The following is a 24,695-nucleotide window of genomic DNA, read 5'->3' as shown; positions in this document are numbered from 1 at the left end:
ATACATAAGCTAATGAATGAGCCTCTACATGGTTGCTAAACCTCCTAGAAATAGGAACTGAATCTCTCTCAAACCACACCCAACTGTTTTTAAAAAGCTCTAAAATCACTGTGCTTGAAAAGAGAAAAGATGATCCCCTTTGATCATGGGTATTTTTGCTCAGAGCCTTCAGCTAAAGAACAAAATCATTGTCAATTATATGAAACGTGTCAGATACTGAACGGTTGTTAATCATAGAATTGTTAGGACAAAATATTATTTGGAGAAAAAGAGTTCAGTATGAGACATTGTAAGGTAAGAGGTCATGAGTGAGTAAAGAAAAAGATTGGGTGTTAAGGGATAACAACAGCCTCTCTCAATGAGAGAGATGAGATGACTTCACTGATATGAACATGTAATGCTAACGAGTGATATGTTATATGACAAAAATATAGCAACATGGTAACAGGGATAACATAGTATAAGAGTAAGTCAAGGAAGATATATGAGGAGAGAGTTTAGCCTTCGAGAGGAAACGACATGAGCTTAAGCTACAGACAGGACAACCTTTATTTGTAAAGACATTGAATCGATAATCTTTACTAGATTTATCAAATGCAGGCATTTGTGTGACAGGCTCCCTCTAAAGAAGAAGATAAAGAAGTTTATGGCTGATACTTAAATCTGTTATTTGTATCTGTATCTTTCAATATAATTCCCTAGTCTACCATTTTATCCCAAAAGATCTGGTATTTTGCAGCTAGATAACCTAAAGCAAGTAGAATTAAGTGTCCTATCCAGTAAAGGACTAGTTATCTAATATTTATAATCCTTAACCATTTTGATTATCCACACACAAACACACACACATATCAGAATATACAATTTAAAACTAAAAGTAGCTAATGTGACAAGTTTCAACAAAAGTATTTAAAATTTTAAATTAGATGAGGAAGTATTTACACATTTAATCATGAGATTTTGCTTTGCAACTAGCAGAAGAAGTGAACGATTTCATTTTTCTTTTTTGTTCTTTTTCAAAGACACGATAATGGTAAATAATGCCAAATGGTCTACAATTTAACATGAATAATGTTACCGAAAATGCTGCTTAAGCAATACAGATTTAAAGGTAATAAATAATTAAATATAACTACTTCCTAATTTAGAAACTGACTGAGGGAGAGAGAGAGAGATATAGATCTCCCTAGAAGCTTCTTGGTACACACGCACACACACCACTCAAATGCCTAATATTTTATTAAATATTGATAATTACATTTAAAGAGTGACACTTCAAATGGATTTAAATTAATAATAGTGAAAATAAAGATGGAAAAAAATAATTACAAAACAAAAACAAAGAAAAATAACAGAAAATGATAATTGTTTTCTGAACTGTACTCTGCTTACTGCTCTCACACATTTCATGCACGCACACACACACACACACACACAAATAACAGCTTGCAAAGGTAAAAATCAATAATGATTCTGGCTGTGGCAGGAGAAGATGAAGACTGAAACCTGCAAAGAATTCAGATACATTCACCAAAACAGTAACGTATGCTTCAATGTAAATATGAAAAGAGTCTTCAATCTATTCAAACTCATCCAGAATTTCTGTTTGTATTACTTAATGGGTTTTTTTTTTTTGGTTTTTAGTTTTTTTCCCACCCACCCATAAAAATGAAATGCATAATTGAGGACACTGTTGAACATGAGGTGTATAAGTAACACGATAATTTAAATAAAGGGGAAAGAAATAAAATAAAACAACTTTATTGGCAAAGATTTCAGCAATAAGGATCAATCAATCTCACCAAGAAAAAAAAAAAAAAAAATCGGGGAAAAACAGAAACAAAAGAAAAAAAAGCAACTTGTTTGTTTGAAAAAAAAAAAAGAAAAGACATAAGCAAAACAGCAATCGCTTGATCCAACTTCCTGAAAAATCAAAATTCAATTGTTTGGTCTTGTTTCATTAAATTGCTTATCTTTGCAGACACTATGCGAATATTACTGGTCTACTTAGCTTAAATAGCAGGTAAATATGAAAAATAGCTGAAGTGTAAAACTTACTGAAATTTTTGTAATGTTTAAAAGCTTGAGAATTCTTTCACTCATTTTACTTTTCTACAAGATCATCCCATATATATATATATATATATATATATATATATATATATATATATATAACATCATCATCATCGTTTAACGTCCGCTTTCCATGCTAGCATGGGTTGGACGATTTGACTGAGGACTGGTGAAACCGGATGGCAACACCAGGCTCCAGTCTAATTTGGCAGAGTTTCTACAGCTGGATGCCCTTCCTAACGCCAACCACTCCGAGAGTGTAGTGGGTGCTTTTACGTGTCACCCGCACGAAAACGGCCACGCTCGAAATGGTGTCTTTTATGTGCCACCCGCACAAGAGCCAGTCCAGGGGCACTGGCAACGATCTCGCTCGAAAATCCTACGGGAGCCAGTCAGGCGGTACTGGCAACGGCCACGCTCAAAATGGTGCATCTCATGTGCCACCCGCACAAGAACCAGTCCAGGGGCACTGGCAACGATCTTACTTGGCTTGCCGGGTCTTCTCACGCACAGCACATTATATATATATATATATATATATATATATATATATATATATATATATATATTATATAACTATTTGGACTATTAGTATGCCGATTAAAGCACATTCGCCATGGGCTGCCTGATGCTATCCACAGTTACGATATAATTTTCACAGGATCTTGTCAGGAAATCCGCAGTGTTTGTTGAGATTATAATTGATGAAGGAAACAGAAGATGGATTTAGTATGCGCCTTTAAAGATTCGTACTAAATTCATCTTCCGTTACTTTCATCAATTATATAATGAAATACACAAGCTATATTTCAATAAATTTTGAAAATAAACTAGAGGTTAGTCAAATAAATAGCTTTTCCATTATCAAGTTGGTATAGGGAACGTATATTAGTAAAAGATTCTTCCATAAAATTATAATGGAAGAATTTGATTTATAAATGAACACTTTCAAATAAACATTCATATCATAGAAGCAGAGACAGCTTCGGAATGAATTGCATTCAAAGGGTTTTGACCCTGAACAGCGCTGAAGACACCATTTTCTTTCCTTGCACTTCCATAGGAGACATGTTAAATTTGCTTCAAACCTGCATCAGAAAGAACAAGGTTCTAACAGTTACTTTGAGGTTTACTCTCTTCAAAAATTCTTACCTACGGATTGGTGCAAAAGCATGGCTGCATGGTTAAGAAGTTTGCTTCTCAACCATATGGTTCTAGGTTCAATTCTACTGCACAGCACCTTGGATGTCTTCTACTATAACCTCAGGTTCACCAAATCTTTGGAATCGATTAGTGGAATCTTGTATGCAGATGCTCACCATTTACATGTGTGTATGTGTATGTCTTGATTCATGCAATACGACTAGTTAAAAATAACAATGTTGTGTCAAAGGTCAACTTAGTTACTCAATAAAAATAAGTACCAGATTGAAATAACTGCTGGCTGGGAGCAATGTGATCAATTAAAACCCTTGAAAGAGATGCCCCAGTATGACCACAGTCCAATGAATGAAACCAATAAAAGATTAAAATAGCTGATATATGTCTGATAAATCAATATATCTTGAATGCTATATCCTTAAAGAATCTATATTTTTAAAATTCTATATCAAAGCCTTTAACTTTTGAGATATCAGAGACAAAAGGTAACAAGCCGGCAGAATCGCTAGCATACCAGGCAAAATACTTTGCGGCATTTCGTTTGTCTACGTTCTGAATTTAAATTCCACCAAGGCCGACTTTGCCTTTGATCCTTTTAAGGTCGATAAAATAGGTACCAGTTGAGTACTGGGGTCAATGTAATCGACTTACCCCCTCCTCTGAGTTTGCTGGCCTCGTGCCAAACTTTGAAATCATTATTAGTATTATTAGGATTGGCAATTGTTAAAGCATCAGAGTGACTGCCTTGTAGTACGTCTTCAGCTCTGGATTTTCTGAGTTTAAATCTCACAGAGGTCAACTTCCTTTTTATCCCACCCCACAGGAACAATAAAAATACAGTACCAGTCATTGGAGTAACACCCTCCCATCAAAATTGTTGGCCTTGTGCCTTAACCAGAAACCATTATTGTTATTATTATTATCATCAAATGCTTTGAAAGAAGACTGCCAATGGATCAAGTGGCTAGGGTGTTAGCCCACAAGCCAAAACACTGATGGTTCATACCTGACCTGTACAGTACACCATATACTTCACTAAAACTCTTAACACTAACTCAGAATACCATGTGGAGAATCAGTTTGTTGCTACAAGTAGTGAACTGAAGATATATATGAGCTACAGTCATACTAGTGTAGAGGGGAAATTAATATCTATCTATACACATTCATGTATGTGCATGTAGATGCAAATGAGAATATATGTGTACATGCTCAAACTCAATATTAACCTTTTAATACCAGTTAGCAAACCCTTTACAACCATACACATTGAAATAAAAGATTAATTATATAACTTAGAAATAACCAAATTATATGAATTGAAGTTAAAAAAAAAGCTTGATTACCTAAATACATCTTCATAAATGAACAGTTATATAGCTGAGTTCATTCAGGAACGATTTTTGTACCTTAACTATAATGAATATTATTTGCTGAAATTTTCATTTCTAATTAGTTTTGCAACAAGTAAAAGGGGAAAATGCCAGGTAAGTAAGAGCTCAGTCAACAGAATAATGAAATAAACACATTTTGTTGAAATTTGTAATAAATTTATGTATCTTTGTAAAGTTGTTCATAAACAAACAAAAAAACTGATGGAGGGGACAGGGATCTTGGAATGAATTTGTTTTCCCCAAAGAAACAATGTTTGGTAACAAGGTTAGGAGCAACAGTTTCAGTTCCAGGGCATATGTTCCTGTAGATGCAACTTGTTTCAACAAACTTGCTTTCTTATTGATATAAATATAGAGAGACTGTAATGTGTTATGACAGAGCATGCTATGCCCGATGAGGAAATAGAAAAATATAGAATCTTAAACAAGAAAATGTTTGGTTCGGGAAAGTTTGTGGCAAAAGGATCATTGGGAAAATCGTTGTTGAATTTATGGTTGTGATTTAGTTATGGTTTTAAAATGTTGTTGAATGAAATTTAATACTGGAATCAGTATAGAAATATGTCAAAGAGGAATAGGTGAACTGAAGAGGCTAAAGCAATATGTTGTGAAATAATGTTGTGTAAAAAAAATACACAAAACACAAGCCCAACAAAGTATTGAAGATTTTCATGAGCTGTTTGATTTCTTTTTTCTTCTTTTTGCATGTATGTGTGTTACAAGTGGATGTAAGAAACTGGGCTTCTATTTGAATTCATGCAGTGTGTGGAAGACCGAAATATTGGTTTCTGTTGATTTAGATATTGCTCATTAGCAATAGCTATATAGATAACGAAGACAAGAGGAGAGAAAAAAACTGAAAGGTGACAGAGTTTTGTTCTGTTTTGTGTATATATATATTTTTGTGCGTGTATGTATGTAGGGAGCACTAACACAAAATAATAGTAATCCAAAAAAAAGTCAATAGCAAAAGGAGAGAATTTGTATTCAGTCTTTGTGGTTAAATTGAATCTTGAAGGATTTTTCTTGCTTTTTTCTTTTTTTTTTGCATTTTCTTTGTTTTGAATGGTTGAAAATAAAATAGAAATGAAGAAAGTCACAAGCCAATGGATAACAGAAGATATGGAAATTATATGAATGAAAAAAAATGTCACAGCACCATGGATAACATCAAACAAGACAATGAAAATAAAATGTCATCATTATCACATTGGCTCATGTTTCATATTCATGTGGACAGGCTTTTCCCTACCCATGTTCAATCTTAGTTTCCATGTATTACAAACTTCTCTGCATCTGATATCTATTTCTCCTTTGCAAGTGTTCATTGTCCTATCTCAGTTATTTAACAAACTCATCCTTAGAGGATTGAGTAAATGTGCATCCAAGAAAAAGCTGTAAAGAGTTTATAGCAATCCCACACAGTAACTGGATGTAGTGGAACTCTTAATTATTGAAGAGAAGCAATTTTCTTTTTATGAAATGAAGAGAATTAATAAATCAGTAAGAAAGTTGTAATAAGTTGTGATTTCTTTGGTAAATAATTTTTCTTATGTTCCATCAATGTTTTTCCTTTGTTTTCTTTTCATTTTTGGTATCACATAAGCAATCAATCATTCAAAGTTTTCTGAATGTTTTGTATTGTTGAATTAATACTAAATATTTAAATTGTAAAAGAGGAAGCTATAGCTACAAGAAGCACTTGTTCTTTGTGTTTGTAGTTTGTTAAATGTTATTTCGGTTCTTTAGAAAATGTTCATCTATAAATGTCAGAAATGTAATCACATAAATGGAATGTATACTAACAAGTCTAAAAAAGTTAATGTGAAGATATAATTATCTTGTTTAACAGTTAATATGATGATGAAACTGTATGAAAAAAAAAAAGGAAAACAATCTGTTTTGAAGAAAAGTAATGATATGATTGATGTTTTGTTTAATGATTAGAATAAATAAAAACATGATTTAGAAAAATAGTTCATAGCCCTAAAATTTTTCTTCAGAAGCAGAATTTTATTTGTGTGGAGTTATTTTGAAGCCAAAGAACTTCAAAATATTTTATCCAGGATTTGTGAATATTTTTGATTTTAAATACTAAAATGCAGTTTTTTTTTATAGAAAGGACTAAGAAGACAATTACATATCCAGAAACCCAAATTGTTTTCAAGGCAAAAAGTTATTTAAAAGTGACTAAAAGGCAAATTTTAACTTTCACTAAGATGAAAGCTCTGAATTGTGAATAATGAAGAGCAGATTTTAAATGTTTTTCTCTTAAGAATTAATCAATGGTTCCCTGACCCATCAAGTCTTGAATTGTGAGGAAGGAAAAAAAAAATATGTAAAAATAAACTTTGGAGGGTAAACAGAATATATGTTGATATGTTCGGCTCAGAAATGTTTATGGAAATCGTCAGATGCAACTCAGGTGAGTCAACAAATACTGAGTTAAGAATGTTTAAATAGATGAAATCAGAGAAAGAGAGAGCGAGTGAGAGAGAGGGAGAGAGAGAGAGAGAGAGAGAGAGAAAGAGAGAGAGAGAGAAAGAGAGAGAGAGAAAGAGGGAGAGAGAAAGAGGGAGAGAGAAAGAGAGTCAGTTGAAGCCGCTGCTGTCAGGTGCCACAGCCAAATATCTGGTCCACTTTACTGAAAGGCAACACGTGCAAAGATTTGAGTCAATTAGGTAACATAGCTGCACAAGTTGAAGGAGTGGAAGTGGCAAGTAGTGAGCAACATCATCATCATCATCATCATCATCATCATCCTCTTCATGAGATGTTTTCCCCAGGATTTTGTAACTGTCACTTCAAGAGAAGTTTTTTTTTTGTGTGGCTTTTTGATTATTTTTTTTTTTTTTTTAGTGTGGTGTTTATATTTAACCTTTCTGTCTCAAGACAAGACCAAGGGACAGAGCTGGCTTTCTTCAAAATAGCTTACCTTCGGACCACTCCTCTGGTTCTTCACTATCTATTTCACTTTCAGGATCCACAGGTTTCTTAACAACTACAGTGGACTTGATTTTGCCTTCCTTCTCATGCTTTATTTTGCTGTGGCTTCTTTTTTCTGTGGAAGAGTTATCTGTCTTTCTCTTGCGGTCACTACCTTTGTCTCGATGACTTTTTAATTTCAGCTTGATATCATCAGTATTATCACTTTCATGTCTGTGAAGAAAGAGAAAATACACAAATATATAACACCTGACACGAATTTACGCCAATTAAAATTCTAAAAATTCTTTTTCATATAAACTGTAGATAATAGTCTTGGTATAATGGATGGGCTACAGCAAATATTCTGCTCAATTGCCCTGATGCAGTACCAGGCCTTAACTGATTGGAAGTGTTATCATGTACGTGTTTTGTCTTGGTATAAAAGATAGGCTACAGCAAATATTCTGATCAATACCAGAGATTTGCTCATCAGTTGCATGACCATTAGTAGCTGATGATAAGTGCATCTCTGATCACGAGCAGAAGTAGTGGGGGAGCAACATAGCCATGTGTTGAGAGGAATTCTTTGGGATTTGAATAATTCACCTCTGAAAACATGGGTGTTTCGTTTATCATCCTTAAACAAACCTTATCTGGGGACCTTTTGGGCATAATGGGTTACTCGACCTGAAGAAAATTCTAACTGGGCCCCCCCCCCCACCTGTGAGGTCATGCACAGTTTACTTTAATATGAGAACACCATGTCACATGCATATGGTTGTGATACACATGTACCCTTATCAGATGGATAGTCATGATGGGTATATCGGGCTTCATGTATTTGTACCCCGTGTCACTTAGATGGCATGTGCTGCTCTCTCAATAATAATAATAATAATAATAATAATGAACTTATGGTATATAGTACTCAGGTACACTACAACTTATGAGAAAAAGTAACCTGCATGAACAGTACATAGAATATATGTTATATGAAAGTAAGTAAAAGGTCAAGGAAAAAAAAAGATGAATAAAAAAATTTTTTTAAAGGCAAATGTTTACACTAAAACTTAGAACGGTACTCTACTATGGCTAGAATCAGATGAAAACTAAAGAATCTAAATAATAAAAAATGGTCAAAATTCTCCATAAGGGCTGATTAAAGAATGAAACAATTGGGTACAGCTGTTTGGAAGATGACAATTTGGTATGGTTGATTGGACATATTGCTGGAGACAAGCAAGCACACACACGCGTATGCATACAGACACACCTAAACGCAGAAATATACACAAACAAACAGAGTGGGAGACAATAATTTATCAACTGAACACAATTGGCAAAAGCACTTTAACTTTTCCTCATACACACGGAGAAAGAGAGGGAAGGAGGAAAGATCAAGAGAAACCTTAAAATGTTTGATGCCAAAGAAGACAGTGGCAAATCAGCAATGCCAAAACCACTGTGCTGGCACACACCCTGCTGAGTGTGGGCAATAACAAACGTTAAGATTTTTAACCCTTTTGATACCAACCCACCTGAGATTTTCCCTTGGTTCACTTTTTAAATAAAAACATTCTATCAAAATTTCATATTAACTTATACTCCAAACTCCAGCTTCACAATGACAAAGTCATTTTAGTAAATTCTGCGTTAGATTCAAAATTAAACAGAAATAAAAACAGTGTATTTCAACAGGAATATGGTAATAAAAGGGTTAAATATAAATTTTAATATTTCTCTCAAGTTTTTGACCCAATGTCACTTCTTTTGGGAAGCCCAATGTTTTCAAATCCAATGTGATCACTCGCTCCAAATCTCCCTTGGCCTGTATGTACCAAAGGGTATTTAACACACTACTGACTTATAATACTTTACACTCAATGCATCTATATTTCATGTATATGAGATGGTGTAAAGTCCACATAGGTAGTGCTAAAGGTTCAGTCTGAGAGAACAACTTTTCTTTGCTACACACTTGTCATCCTTTCGACTTTGAGAAGTTGTTAACAAGTATGGGAGGAAATCAAAGTTATCTATCTGTAATAATCTGCAGTGGTACAATTATAAAGGAATTGCTTTAACAAATCTTAATATGCTGTACTACATACACATTTTTATATCTGAGAAAACTGCCTATGGCTGGATGAGTCCACAGTCCCAGTGAATAAAATACTGTACTATCACCATGCTACAGATTCTAAAAAAAATATATAAATATGTATAAGTAATATACACATCACAACTGAACATATTTATTTATCAGTCAATTGTCTTACAAATAATATATGTATATTGTGTCTATAACTGATTATGATTTTGATTTTGTTCCATAGTTTATAAGTTTTATGAATAACAAGAATGTTGTGTGAGATTTCATTCCATAGTTAGGAAAGCATAAGTTTAAAGCTTTACATATGTAGACCGTAGCAAAATAATATTTCTCTAATCACTGCTATCTTCAGCTCTATTTTCACTATTAATTATATCACCAAGCTAGCAAAACAAACAACTGTTATTCTTGTTATGCAAGTTTAATCTACAACAACGAAACACAAACAGAAAAATATTGACAACATATGCTGACCAATGTCTTAACCCTTTAGTATTTTAACCAACCATATTTGACCAAAACATTTTGTTTTATGTTCAGATTTAGCCTTTCACACCTACCCCACAGTGTCATTCTAAAAATAAACAATCACATCATTGAAATGTTGAAGCTATGACATAATGCATGATTAATTCAAAACGATGTGAATAAAAAAGCATTGCTTTTGGCGATGTAGTCTGAATGCTAAAGGGTTAAGCTAAGAGCAGGGATGCCTGATTGGACAGACTACCGGATAACCAGTCAAGAGGTTGATAGTTTACACTGTCCCTAGCACTGCATGCATTATATCTCTGGTCAAAACATTTCATTCTCAACAGTCAAGTAAGTCTATTTAGCACTAAGTAGGCACCGCAGAGTAGTATAATTTCACTGTTGTTCACAGGAGATATATTGAAAAACTAATGTACAAAAAGCATTGGCTTGCAGTGCCAGTGGCACAAAAAAGAAATAGCACCCAGTATACATTATGAAGTGGTTGATATTAGGAAGAGCATCCAGCTGTAGAAATCATGCCAAAACTGACACTGGAGCTTGGCACAGCCCTATGGTCTGTTGAATCTGGGTCAAACTGTCAAACTTATGCCAGCATAGGAAATGGATGTTAGATGATGATGATGATGAATTCAATTCCTCTTGTGGGAAATACTACCTACAACATGACTGACATTAAATCATAAGGCTTTATTTCATATCCATTCCAGAACACAGAAAATACAGCTAAATATGACCACAATATATGACAGGGTGTCCACATAGAGACAAACCACTATTGACCCTTATGTTATCATATTGCTGTTGGAATACTTATTTTTGTTTCCATTAATTTTCAAAATAATGAAGAATTTAGTAAAATAACCTTGTCGTTAAGCTGATGTTTAAAATATAAATTAACATGAAATTTTGATAGATTTCCATTTACATCACTTTAAAACAGGAAATTAGCATCACAGAACTAAAGGTGAACTCATGCACGTTGGTACCAAAAGGGTTAATATACTTTTACTCAAGGAACCTTTTAGTGTGAGGATCTCTATTAACGTTTTATAGCATGCTTCTTATTTATTTGGATGAGAGCTTTTGATGATCAAATTTTTATAGGCATGTGCCTGCTAGCAAAGAAGTTGACAAGTCATCCCTGATTTAAAGCATTTAAATTTTTCCACCTCTGTTTATTTGATTGAAAAGATATGCCATATGCAAGGCATAGTCCATGGCTGTAAAGACTAGAGCAATACAATCTAACCCTTTTGTTACTGTACTAAATGCAGGGGCGAATGGTGGACCTATGTAAGTTCTCCAAGAAAAATCATTACAGAAAGTCACTCCTAGGAGAAGAAGAGAACGACTCTCGGGTAAGTCAATACCATCCATTGAAACCGATGAGAAAGAATGTCTGAAGCGATTAATTGAAAAAAGTTTGGTTTTCGATGGATTAAACGTTACAAGCCATTTCCTACCCCACTCAACAACAGATCAAAGATCATTCTGAAGGTTAGCAGTGATCTCAACCATATCAGACAAGTTGGCAGATTTGTCCAAACAAGAGTACAAAGTAGAGTCATCAGCATAGACTATGAGCTGACAGATGATATGGTCGGGCAGATCATTGATAAAAAGAAGAAAGAGAGTTGGGCACAGGACAGATCCTTGAGAAACCTCAGCATTCATAGAATAACTAGATGAAGATTGACCATCAAGAACAACCTTGATCCTATGGTCTTAACCCTTTCGTTACCAACCCGGCTGAAACCAGCTCTGGCTCTTGAGTACAAATGTCTTGTTTTCATAAGTTTTGAATTAAAATATCCCACCAAACCTTAGTCACAATTTATGTTCCTAACACTAGCTTAACGATAACTAAGTTATTTTACTGAATTCTTTGTTATGTTTAAAGTAATTGAAAGAAACACAGAGCATCTCAAAATAAATACAATAAAGAAAAGGGTTAAAGGAAAGAGAAGATGATGTTCAGCATGAAACCTGACACACCAAAGGATTGGAGCTTCCAAAGAAGTCCAGCATGCCAAACCCTATCAAATACCTTAGAGATATCAAAAGCAACTGCCCTAGCTTGACCAGATACATTCAAGGCACAATAAACATGCTCGGATATAACAGTGAGAAGATCAGCAATAGACCGTCCGGCACAGAAACCATATTGAGAGTCGGAGAATAAACGATTTGAGTCAAGATATTTTTACAAGAGAGTCATTAATCAAGGACTCAAAAACCTTACTGATGATTGGTTGTAAACTAATTGGTCTATAATTATGAGGATTAGATTGATCACCACAGTTCTTAAAGAAAGGAAGAACAGTTGGGAATTTCCATAAAGAAGGAAAACAAGATTCGGAGATACACTTTCGGAAGAGCCTAGATAAGACAGAAGACAACTCAGGAGAGCACTTTTGAAGAACAATGACTGGAATACCATCAGGTCCAGTTGCTTTACATGGATCCAACCGTGCCACAATGGCTGCAACCTTAGCAGAAGTAATATGATAACTGTGTAACAGTTTATCAGTTTTGAGAAAAACATCAGGAAATGGATGAGAAGAGTTACTGAGAAGAGAGTGAGAACTAAACAGTTGAGCAAAGGCTTCTGCTTTATCATTAGATGTCAGGACCTCAGGCTCGTTGAATAAAGGAGGAATAGAAGACTTATTGTTACCTCTAAGAGTTTTAATAATTCTCCAGAAGTCACGAGAGCCTACTTTCTGGGATAATATACGATCATGAATGTGCTGCTCGTAGTCTGATTTAGCATCACGAATGACAGCCCTACAATGATTGCGAGCATTGGTAAAAAGCTGTTTATTCACTGCAGAATTATCTCGCTGAAACTGGTGGAAAAAAATGATTATGATGGGCAACAGCAGCAGCACAAGCAGGAGAAAACCAGGATGAGGAATGCGATTTCAGCTGGTATTTGCGAGATGGTATGAAGGTGTTAACACCAGTGGAAATCCAAGTAGGAACTTCCCCAGCACAGGCCTCAACAGGTTTAGCAAAAATACTGGTCCAAGGAATGTAATAAAAATTGTCCCAGTCACCACGAACATAGCTGAATAGAGTACAATGAATTGGGGACTCCTTGGCATCAGAACAATTCAGTGAAACGTTAACTGAAACAACAACATGATCAGATCACCTGAGTGGAAAATCATGACAAACCTTACAGATATCAAGATTTGATGCCAAAGAGAGATCAAGGAGGGGGGAAGATTGGTCATCATGATCAGGAATGCAAGTAGGAAAGTCAACAAGTTGTGTGAGCGATTGAGAAAGTGCAAAAATGCCAGATGCCCTAGTGTTATGAGAAAACTTAAGCCACTCTTCATAGTGAATATTAAAATCACCAAAGACGAATATATTCACAGAGTTATGAAACGAGAGAGCCTTATTGGTGCTGTCAGAAACAGACCGCATAAAAGAACAATTTTGAGAAGATGGAAAACGATAGAGAAAGAACAAGTAGCTAATTGAGTGCAGAAAAGAAAGTCAAAAAACACATGAAAGATTGCGGAGTATCCTCAAGATCTTCACAAATGATGGGAAGATGACACGAGCAAAGATGCCCAAGCTATGCATACGATTGCGAGAGTCCTTCCGGTAGAGAAGAAGACAGCCAGGAACAACAAAATCGTTTGAAATGTCAGGACTAAGATTTGTCTCATTCAAAGCAAGGATGTCAGGAGAGTTCTGAGCAAGAAAAGATTCAACATCCATAAGATTAGAACGGAGACTACATATATTGGGGAATGTAATAGTAAAACGAGCAGGTGATTTAGCTGAGTCTGGTTTGTGATTTTGTTTACTGCAGACTGCCATGATTGAATTTATTAAGACAAAAAAAAAAAAAAGACCAGCCAGGGATGATTTCCACCTTAAGTAAGCAAGTAATCAGCTTCCCTATAATATTCCAGCAGACGATGTGTCACCTCGGGAAAGCCCACCGGATGGAGCTGCAGGACCCCCATCCATGCGTAACATGGCACTACAGATACACCAATATTATACAATTGTGGATAGAGCAACCTCTCCATGCGCCACCAGAGATTTTGGGCTCCTGACTACCAGAAAACTACACAATCCAGTACCCTCACCAAGATCAACAAGAACAGAGAAATATGAAGACCAAATGAACTGGATAATGGAGCTCATCAGAGGCTAAACACCAGTGTTCAAAGCCCTTACCAGAAACAAGGCTAATTACTCAGCCTCTATTCAACCCAGTAAGCTAGGTAGGAGAGTGAAGCCAGGCAATAGGTAAATCCATCAACTCCTAAGGTATTTTTATCAAGACACTATTTCTAGGAAGGTTGCTAACCAAAGCAAAAGAGTACCATCCTACCCTAACACACAATGTTGGATGGCCGTTGATGACTACAGTAGTTCCTCCGCCCTTTGACAGGTTTCATTTTTTGTCCTGCAGGGTGCCCAACAATTACCCTCCTCACCAAGCAACGCTGTAAGGATTTAAACCCTACAATGTAGTCATTTCACCTCACCTATAAGCCTAGGAAGAGCATGAACATTATAAGTTACGTCCCTTATGTTAGAAATAACAGAGACTACTCTCAGTACAAGGAACACCTGAAATCACATTATAAAAGGTTATATGAAAGGAGTGAGAAGCAGAGAGAGAGAGAGAGAGAGAGAGAGAGAGAGAAAGAGAGAGAGAGGGGGGGGAGAGAGGGAGAGAGAGAGGGAGAGAGAGAGAGAGAGAGAGAGAGAGAGAGAGAGAGAGAGAGAGAGAGAGAGAGAGAGAGAGAGAGAGACAATACCTTTTTGAAGATCGGCTTCGATTTTCTGGTCCATTTGTTTCTTCAGAAAAGGGACCATGAAGAAATTTGCATTTTGAACCAAATGGACATGCCCTTGTTAAAAGCCAGTTGCGGCACTTTTCTACATATGCTGTTTTATCCATTCTCTAAAAAACATTAAGAAAAAAAATATGCCAACTACAGGATTTATTTCAATATCATTAAAATAAATTCAACAGGAATATTGAAAAGAGTAAATAAATTTTAACAGTTTAGTTTCTTTTCTAAAATCCTCATATACCAACAACAGATGAGCAAAACTTTTTAAATCAGTCACTCTGTAGACTATCAGCATTCTGAAGGAATGAAAGGTAGGGTCAAACTTGGCAGAATTTTGTTTTAAATTCAGGACACAGACAAAATTAAATACAATAGAAACATTTAGGTCAGTGCTCAACAACTTTACTCAGTTGCAAATATTTTGTTAAATGCTATTTTGATACCTTATAGTCATGAGTTCAAATTCTTATTAGAGTTCATTTGCCTAACACTCTTCCACTGCCATCATCATCATCATCAATATCCGCTTTCCATGCTGGCATGGGTTGGACAGTTCGACAGAACCTGGCCAGGCAGAGGACTGCACTAGACTGCCAATAAAAATATAAACCAGTTGTTGCTTAACCCCAAGTCAGTCCCGATCAAGTAGTACACCTGTGATCAAAGGTGTTACACCTGTGACCAGTCTCTTTCATATCTTTGACTACAATGTCTGATGCTGAAGCAGAAATATCATTATAGCAAATATTCTGCTCAATACCAAGGATTTGCTTGTCAGTTGCTTGAGCATGTCCCTCAGTGGGTAACATTGGCACCTGTATACAACTATCACACGATGTCATGACAAGGAAACAGTAACACACATATACATATACAAACAACAGGCTTCTTTCTGTTTCTGTCTATCAAATCCATTCCCAAGCTCTTGATTGGTCAGAGGGAGCTATAGTAAGACACTTGTTGAAGGTGCCACACAGTGGGACTGAACCCAGAGTGACATGGTTGGCAAGCAAATTTCTTACCACACAACACTGTCCAATTCTAATGCTTTTGCTTCACTTGTGGTCTATAGAATGTGGTGTTTTTGCTGCTCTAAGTTGACACCAGTAACCATCTTAACCACTTTAACATTTCAAACCATTCTGGTGTTTAATTGATTTTGTAATCAGATTCAAGTCGGCTATAAAGAAGTATTTCCACTCTTTGTTGAGAACAAAGCGAAGTCTATATAATCATAATTAGCTAATATCTATAATCTGCTGTCCATTTTTCCATATTAGCTTAATTTGAACAATAACGAAATAAAACAAAATGTTCATATAAAGAAACATAAAAGACATCAAATAAATTTAGATGTTACTGCATATGGACATAATTGCATGCGTAGATAAAAACTGAAACAGAAATAAGTAATTAAAAAAAACTCGGAAAACTGAAATATAAAATAAAATAAAAGTATTATCTTGAATGTGTTTTAGTCCATGTGCTGAGTTATATTATCATAATGTCATCTAATCTTTTCTTTTCTAAGCTCACGTGAATCAGACAGAATTTATGGAGACAGATTTTCTACAGCAGGCTGCCCATCATGTTGCCAACCCATACCTGTTTCCAAGCAAGGCAATATTTTCCCACAGCCAGACATGTATTTCACAGGAAGATTGGAAACGAACAGCCTTGCTTGCATAATGATGATGCTCATTTACAACCATCGTATGATGTCTAGACAAGAATACAAACAAATACACACACATACACCAAAGCTTCTTTCAGTTTCTGTCTACCACTTTGGATGCCCTGAGGCTATAGTAGAGGAACTTGCCCAAGGTGTTAAACAGCAGGACTGAACCCAAGACCACATGGCAGATGGAGAAGGCTTCTTAATCAAACAGCCTCCTTCTGCCTATAGCACTGGCATCGTTGAGTCACAATTACATAGAATTTTTTAATACTCAAGTTAAACTGAAACTACTTAGGTTTGCACCATTAATATTAATATTAATATTAATACACTAAGAACTGAAACTATACAAAGTTGTGCTAATTTCTGATCAAGAACTTCATTTGGCACCACATAGGCTCAGATCCAATTCCACTGCATGCACCATAGAAAGCTTTCTGCAAAATGGGTGCTGAAATGCTTGAACACAAATCAGAAGCACATCAGAGTGACAACATGAAAGGCAATTTTGGACTGGTTTAAAGCAGAAGAGGGTGATTTTATGTCTCATTTAGTCACCATGGATGAAACTTGACTTCATCATTATGATGCGCAGACCAAGCAGCAATCAATGAAGTGGTGCCACAGCAGTTCACTGTGTCCCAAGAAGTTTTGGACCCTGAAGTCAGCTGGAAAGATTCTGGCTTCAATGTTCTGAAACAAAGTACTCCTTATAAAATACCTGTCTAAGGGTTGCACCATCAATGCAGAATATATGTCTCTGTTAGAGGAACTACATGAAGCTTTGAAGTAGAAATGCCATAAAAAGCTGAGCTGTTGCAAGACAATGCACCAGCACACACAGCACATGAAACCCTATGGAAAACATGTGACATTGTTTTCTAATTAGTAGACCACCCACGTTACACTTCTGACTTGGACCCTCCAACTATCACCTCTTTTCACAACTGACCAAATATCTCAAGGGAATGAAATTTCACTCTATTTTGATGATTTCTGCTACAGAGGCTTGGTTGGAGGCCCAACCTTCCAAGTTCTTTTTATAGGGTTTAGAAAAACTGAAGGACCGCTGCAAAAAGTGTGTGAATCTTGAGAGGGGAATACGTTGAATAAAATCATAATTAACTGATCCTCCTATATTTCCTTTTACACAAAACCAGGGACTTTTCAGCACCCACCTCTCTCTCTCACACATACACACAATTTACTTTTAATTGTTGAACTCAAATTAGAGGAAGATATAAATTATAGCATGTAAATATTAGATTAAAAACTCTTTGGAAAGAACCCACATCTTCTGTAAATATAGTTTTATCTACTTCAAGTTCAAGGCACTATTTCACATTGTCTCGAAGTTTCTGAATTCTTATGATGCAAACAACATACATACATGTACATCTACTTCAGTTTCTATCTCCCAAATCCACTCACAAAAGTAGGAACCTTGCTTTCTCTAATGGTTTTAGATGTCCCTGTAGTCATGAGCAGACATCCTCTTGACCATCCCTCTTTTGATCAAGATAAACAACCAGGATATGACAGTTGGAGAGTTAGAGAGCTGGAGTATGTATTGTAACACCAATACAGTTATAGAAAAAAAAAAAGAGGAGGAGATGCTACAAGAATATGCAATCAGGAATGCAACTGTATTAATTTCGAAAAATTCAAGTAACAACCAAAGATGAGAAAGAAATGTTGAGAAAACACATTCAAACATACAGGAAAAAAAAACTGAAAAATTCAGGTAGCGTACCCACAACAGGTCAGTTTATCAAAACCCACCCCCCACCAATCTCAAAGTTATCATCATCATTATCATTGTTTAATGTCTGCTTTCCATGCTGGCATGGGTTGGACGGTTTGACAGGAGCTGGCCAGGCAGAAGTTTGCACCAGGCTTCAGTGTCTAAAAACCATGTCAAAACAGACACTAAAGCCTGGTGTAGTCTTCTACTTAGCCAACTCCAGTCAGACAGTCCAACCATGCCAGCATGGAAAGTGGACATTAAATAATGGTGATGATGATAGTTTTGGGAGAGGTGGGCTTTAATAAATTGACTCGTTCTAGGTACACTACCTGAATTTTTCAGTTTTTTTCTTCTTTCTATATTTGAATGTGTTTTGCAATTTTTCAAAATTAATACATTTGCATTCCCAATTGCATATTGTTATAGCATCTTCTTAACACTAAATTCAGTACTGCTAATTAGCAAAATACCCATCAGGTTTAAAATAACAATACAACTCACAGAGCGTGTGTGTGTGTTGGGTAGGTGGGGGCTCAATAACAGCCAAGTGGACTGGGTTATTTAAAAGTTGGCCATAGATATGAAATATGGCATAGAATTGAAGTTCAGCCCTTCAGAATTGAGACAGAAATACAAAGGAATGTATTCGTTCAACGCTAATAGGATTTTTATAACTCCTTCAATTCAGGAAGACTACAACATTATTATAACACTAGCTGGCCCCGTGCCGTCAAAAATGACGGCTAATTGTAGTATTTTAGAGTTGAAACGCTGTTTGATTTTTGTTTTCAGTGTTGAATGTTCACCATCCCACTTCCATTGCACACACACATTCACATACCTCCCTTTTTACATATACACACATATACTCACACAGAGTTGAAATGCTCCAATTACCAGCTTGTCATCACCCATGGCAGTATTGCATGCTTCACACAACTCACATCATCATATCTTTATTATTGTTTTAACGCTCAATTTTCCATGTTTGAATGGATCAGACAGAGAGTACTGAGATAGATTTCCTATGGCTGGATGCCCTTCCTGTCACCAATCCTCACCTGCTTTCAAGCAATGTAATATTTCCCCCAAGGCCAGGCACGTTTTTAGAGAATATTGGATATGAATGGCATTCATTTGCAACAATCACGCAATGTCAAGGCAAGGAGACACACATACAAACACACACGTTTATCTTATACTTGTTTCGGTCATTGGACTGCAGTCATGCTGGGGCACCATCTTGAAAGAGTTTTTTTAGTCTAACAAATCGACCCCAATACTTATCAGTAAGTTGCAGGGATGCAAACAAACTAACACCAGTTATCAAGCAGTGGTAGGAAATGAATACAAACACACACCACAAGTTTTTTTTTTTCAGTTCCCGTCCACCAAATTCACTCACAAGGATTTGGTTAATCTGTGACTATAGTAGAAAACACTTACTCAAGGTCCCAAGCAGTGGGACTGAACCTGGAACCATGTGATTGGAAAGCAAGCTCCTTACACACAGCCATGGTGCATCTCAGCGTTGCCAGGGTGTTATATGACCTACAGCCACATTGTATTATTTGTTTCTTTCTTATGGGCAGAATTGGCACATGAGGAGTGTGAAACAAACAACGCTTCTTCATAAACATGTTTTTTTGGTCATTTTGGGATGAACAATGCTGAAATCATTGACATCAAAAACATGCAGAATGGCAGCTTAGATTAGAATGAAATCCTAACATTGCTCCGAAAATGACCTAGACTTACGGATTTAAAGAATTGGATGATGTATGAGGACGTAGAGGCATCCATATTGCAGAAAGTAAGGTACATGGAAAGAAAGCTGCTTCAGCTCTCATGTTTGGGCAGACTGCACACTTCAACATATGTTAAGTGAAGCCGACAATGCTTCTAGGTAAACTGTGTTTTGAATAAGCCAAGTGTCGATAGAATAAATATACAGGTCATCTGTACTGCTAACTCGAGAGCATGCGACATATAGCTGTCCATGAGAGAAGCAGGGTATTTGTAAATTGAGACCCACAATTTTTAAAGTTTGGCCCTAGTCTTTGTTGATTGTCAGTGAAGCACAATCACACTGGGAACTGGAGGAGCATGAACTGAAATGACACATTTGAGGGAATAAGGGGCATGTGTGGGATGTATGCGATCTCTCCTTGATGACAGCCGGCAGTAATGGTTGCTTGTAGGACATGACTTATTGTAGGTAGTCAATCTTGTACCATTGCATAGTCGTTGGTGTGTTGAAATTCATCAAGAGCATGATAGGTGCACCTTTCTTTAGAAACAACTCATATAGAAAATGTGATGTCATCGTATGAAATGTTTACGATAGTTGACTTATGGAAAAGACCAATTTCAAATTTTTGTAATGCAAATATGTCAAGGAAAACAAAGTTTAGTTGGTAGTGGAAATAGTACTGAATATTTTGATACGCATATATCAAAATCGGCAACTCGGTTTTGGAATGCATAAGGAACATACGTGCACATACACATACAAACTCTCTTTTATAGATATAGATATATACACATACACACATATACAAATATATATATATATATATATATATATATATATATATATATATATATACATACACACACACGTAAACACACACACAAACATATATATATATACACATACACATATACATACATAAACACACACACATACATATATATATATATTCATAAAAAAAAATAATAGGCCATGCTGGCACCTGTGTTACAAGCTTACTATATCAAATGACCCAACACAATGATCAGGAGATCATATGTGAGTGTATTAATATTGCATATCTTACAAAAAGATTTAACTAACAAGATGAGCATATTCTGATATACTTCACCTTAATGTATATATTTTAGCCAGCTAAAAACAAACGGTTCTAATAGAGCTGATACTGATAACGTGACAGTAGATCAATTTATTGGGAAAACCAGTTACACTAAGAAAAGAAAATCATTGCAGCTACTCAACATCATACTTAAAAAGTTGATGGAACTAGTGGAGATAAATGATCTCTTTAAACAACAAACATGACTCATAGAAGACAGCTTATATCTATTATCCAACATGAAGATATCAATTTAATCAGGTAATCTCAAATCAATGATTATAAAAAAAGCTCTATTATAGATTATTGTTTCAATGTCATATTGATTCTGATTCTGAGTCTGACAAAAGGGAAAATCTGCTGCTCTCCTTATCTTTCACTTATTTCAGTCATTGGACTGCGACCATGCTGGCGCCCCACCTTGAAGGGTTTTAATTGAACAAATCAACCTAAGAAGTTATTTTAAAGTTTAGTACTCATTCCATTGGTCTCTTTTGCTGAACTACTAAGTTACAGAGATGTAAACAAAACAACGCTAATTGTCAAGCAGTGCACACAAACACTGCATACATATACAGGGGTTGGACAAAATAATGGAAACACCTAGCATCATAATTTTGAAATATCTAAGCTTGTTTATTTTTGTTTTTTGATTTATTATTAGTGTTGCTTAATATGTTTTGCTAAAATTGTTGTTTCTTTTCAGATATCATCAGCAAAAGGTAATTAAAATTCATTAAAATGACAGATCTATCAGATTTTCAAAAAGGTCAAATTGTTGGTGCTCGTATGGCAGGTGCTAGCAAAACAAAAACAGCCAAAATGTTTGGTGAATCAAGAAGTACTGTCTTGAAAATAATGACAGCCTTTGAGAAAGAGGGAAAAACCTCCTCTCCGGAAGAAAACCAAGACTTTCGGATTCCTACACGAGTTGTTAGAAAGGATCACAAAAGTACAGCTCCCAAAATTACTGCAAAGCTCAATGACCACCTTGAGAACCCAGTTTCCACAAAAACTGTTCACCAGGAGCTGCACAAAGCCAGATTTCACAGGAGGGCTGCAATCAGAAAACCACTACTTTCAAAAACAAACGTTGCAAAGCGTTTAGAGTGAGTAAAAACCTACAGAATTGGTCCCTAGAGCAGTGGAAGAATGTTATTTTCTTGGACGAGTCATCCTTTACCTTATTTCCAACCACTGGCCGAGTATATGTGTGGAGACAGCCAAAAGAAGCATTTGACCCAGACTTCCAATTATTAAACACGGAGGAGGATCTGTGGTGCTATATCTTGGAAATCTGCCGGCCCAATGGTTTCCCTTCATGGCAGAATTAATAGTTAAGACTATTTAAGCATTTTATCTGATCAAATTTATTCTGTGGTTGTGGAACTGTTTCTGAGGGGAAACGCAATCTTTCAGGATGATAATGCACCAATTCACACAGCTAAAGTTGTTACTGAATGGCACGAGGAACATTCTAGTGAAGTTGAACATCTTATCTGGCCACCACAGTCCTCAGATCTCAATATTATTGAATATTTATGGTGCATTTTAGAAAAACAAGTAAGGAGTCGATATCCCCCACCATCATCACTACAAGAACTGGAGACTGTTTTAGGTGAAGAAGAGACAAAAATTTCTTCGGAAACAATTCAAACTTTGTACGAGTCCATACTTCATAGAATTCAAGCTGTAATTACTGCCAAAGGCGGTCCTACTCCATATTAAAATAAATTTGTTTGAAATTTTAAGGTGTTTCCAAATACTTTGTCCAACCCCTGTATATGTACACACACACACACATACACATACACATGGCATTGTTTTACTTGGCTACAGCAGAAGACACTTGTCCAAATTGGCACAGTAGGGCTGAACCGGAAACTACATGGTTGCAAAGTATGCTTCTTATCCACACAGTTACACCGTAACATTTTAAAAACCGGTCATAAGGAAATCATAGTTTTCATAACCTAAGTAATATTTTTGCTCACAACCACATGAACAGTGGCTGAAATAATTTACATGGAAAACGTACTGTCATTCAATGATAATGAGTTTATATTTCATACTTAGGATAGTGATCAACACTAAACAACAAATAAAAATTAATGGAATACTCATACCATTCAAATGATGGTTCTGGAGCAATGTTTAATAGGATATTTGTTACTAAATCTACAACTGATGGCTATTTATTGGAGCATGAATGTTTCTTACATGGTATGACAAGCTTTGTTAAATGTTCTTTCAGAAAGAAAAGATGACTGAATTACTAAACAATTCCTTGAAGTTTTCAAAAAAAAAGCATCAAATTAAACAACTTGATGTTAAAATTATCAAAAATTATATAAAACCTGCAATACAACCTCAAATGAATACCATTTCATATGATATTCACATGGATGTCATTTCATATAAAGAAACAAATAGAAGGAAATGAAGGTTTTGTTACAACCAGGCATCACTGAGAAAGTCGATGGCTGTACAATGTGAGTTTCACCATTAAAAACTGCATTGTGTAGCACTGCCAAACTAAGATGGCAAAGTTCATATGTGCGTAGACCTATATTGACCAAATACAGATATCCAATACCTACTGTTGAAAAGGTACTAAAACACTGAATGGATTATGCTTCTTTTCAAAACTAAGTATTAATATGGAATATCACCAAGTGATATTAGATCCATGATCATGTCATATAACAATATTTGCTTCTTCCAGCCGGTGGATTTTGTTACTTTGTAATCTCTTCCAAGTATCTCAAGTAATCATTCAGTTTCTTGGTGTTTTTTATACACATGACCCTAACATAAGTAATGATATTCTAGTCTATGGTAAGTAAAAAAAACAAAACAAAACAAAGACATAACGTTAAACTGACACTTAATATTATATAACAATGGTCTCACATTGTACCACAAAAGGTAGCATATCTTGGCTTTGTTTCAAATTAAGAAGTTAATCCAGAGAATAAGATTACCATTGTGAAAGACCCCAACATTACAACCCCCCCCCCCCCCCACCAAATTCATATGCTTTTAGGGAAAACTCAACTTTCTTAGTTATTTCATACTACATTTATCTATTTAGATAAATACATAGCGAAAAATGACAAAAGTGAGAGGAAGAGTAATAAACAAAGTATAAAATATCAAGAATTAAAACAAGGCACAATATCACACAATTTGACACTAAACAGTAAATTTCTATGTTGATACACATCCTGTTGAAACAGAAACCATACTGACATATGACTCCAAATGTGAAAACCACTTTATTTCCTAAGCATCTAAAATTCTAATGAAAATTAAATGATGGAATTAGCAAACTGAAAAGGAAGACTTTGCTATCTTTATCTTTTAACTTTTATTTGCTTCAATCACTGGATTCTTCAAGGCGCTGCCTCAAGCTGGGG

At 35.6% G+C, this 24,695-nt stretch overlaps 2 protein-coding genes across 13 annotated transcripts in view; both read right to left on the bottom strand.

The window, feature by feature from the left end:
• Nucleotides 1-24,695, bottom strand: part of LOC106878098 (uncharacterized) — a 53,101-nt gene that overhangs the window by 21,828 nt on the left and 6,578 nt on the right. For all 12 annotated transcript variants that reach the window (XM_089337625.1, XM_089337628.1, XM_089337631.1 and 9 more), the window contains exons 2-3: nt 14,958-15,103; nt 7,564-7,787 (exon numbers count right to left, since the gene is read on the bottom strand). In XM_089337625.1, the coding sequence (XP_089193751.1) occupies nt 7,564-7,787; nt 14,958-15,103 (370 nt within the window). The remainder of the gene's footprint in view (nt 1-7,563; nt 7,788-14,957; nt 15,104-24,695) is intronic.
• On the bottom strand, nt 13,232-14,090 carry LOC149131863 (uncharacterized). Its single transcript, XM_089337817.1, has 2 exons — nt 13,760-14,090; nt 13,232-13,648 (listed from the first exon to the last, which is right to left on the bottom strand). The coding sequence occupies exons 1-2, from the start codon at nt 13,999-14,001 to the stop codon at nt 13,318-13,320; spliced, it is 573 nt and encodes a 190-aa protein (XP_089193943.1). The 5' UTR covers nt 14,002-14,090; the 3' UTR covers nt 13,232-13,317.

Source organism: Octopus bimaculoides, chromosome 19 (genome assembly GCF_046866305.1).
Source record: "Octopus bimaculoides isolate indiv1 chromosome 19, ASM4686630v1, whole genome shotgun sequence".
In the NCBI taxonomy this organism is placed as follows: Eukaryota; Metazoa; Mollusca; class Cephalopoda; order Octopoda; family Octopodidae; genus Octopus; species Octopus bimaculoides.
This window is presented reverse-complemented; position numbering and strand designations above follow the sequence as displayed.

Coding starts and splice junctions, on each gene's coding strand:
- LOC149131863 (XM_089337817.1), bottom strand. CDS start 14,001: ATGGCAGTCTGCAGTAAACAAAATCACAAACCAGACTCAGCTAAATCA. Junction 13,649..13,759: donor AAGGACTCTCGCAATCGTAT/GCATAGCTTGGG, acceptor GCACTCAATTAG/CTACTTGTTCTTTCTCTATC.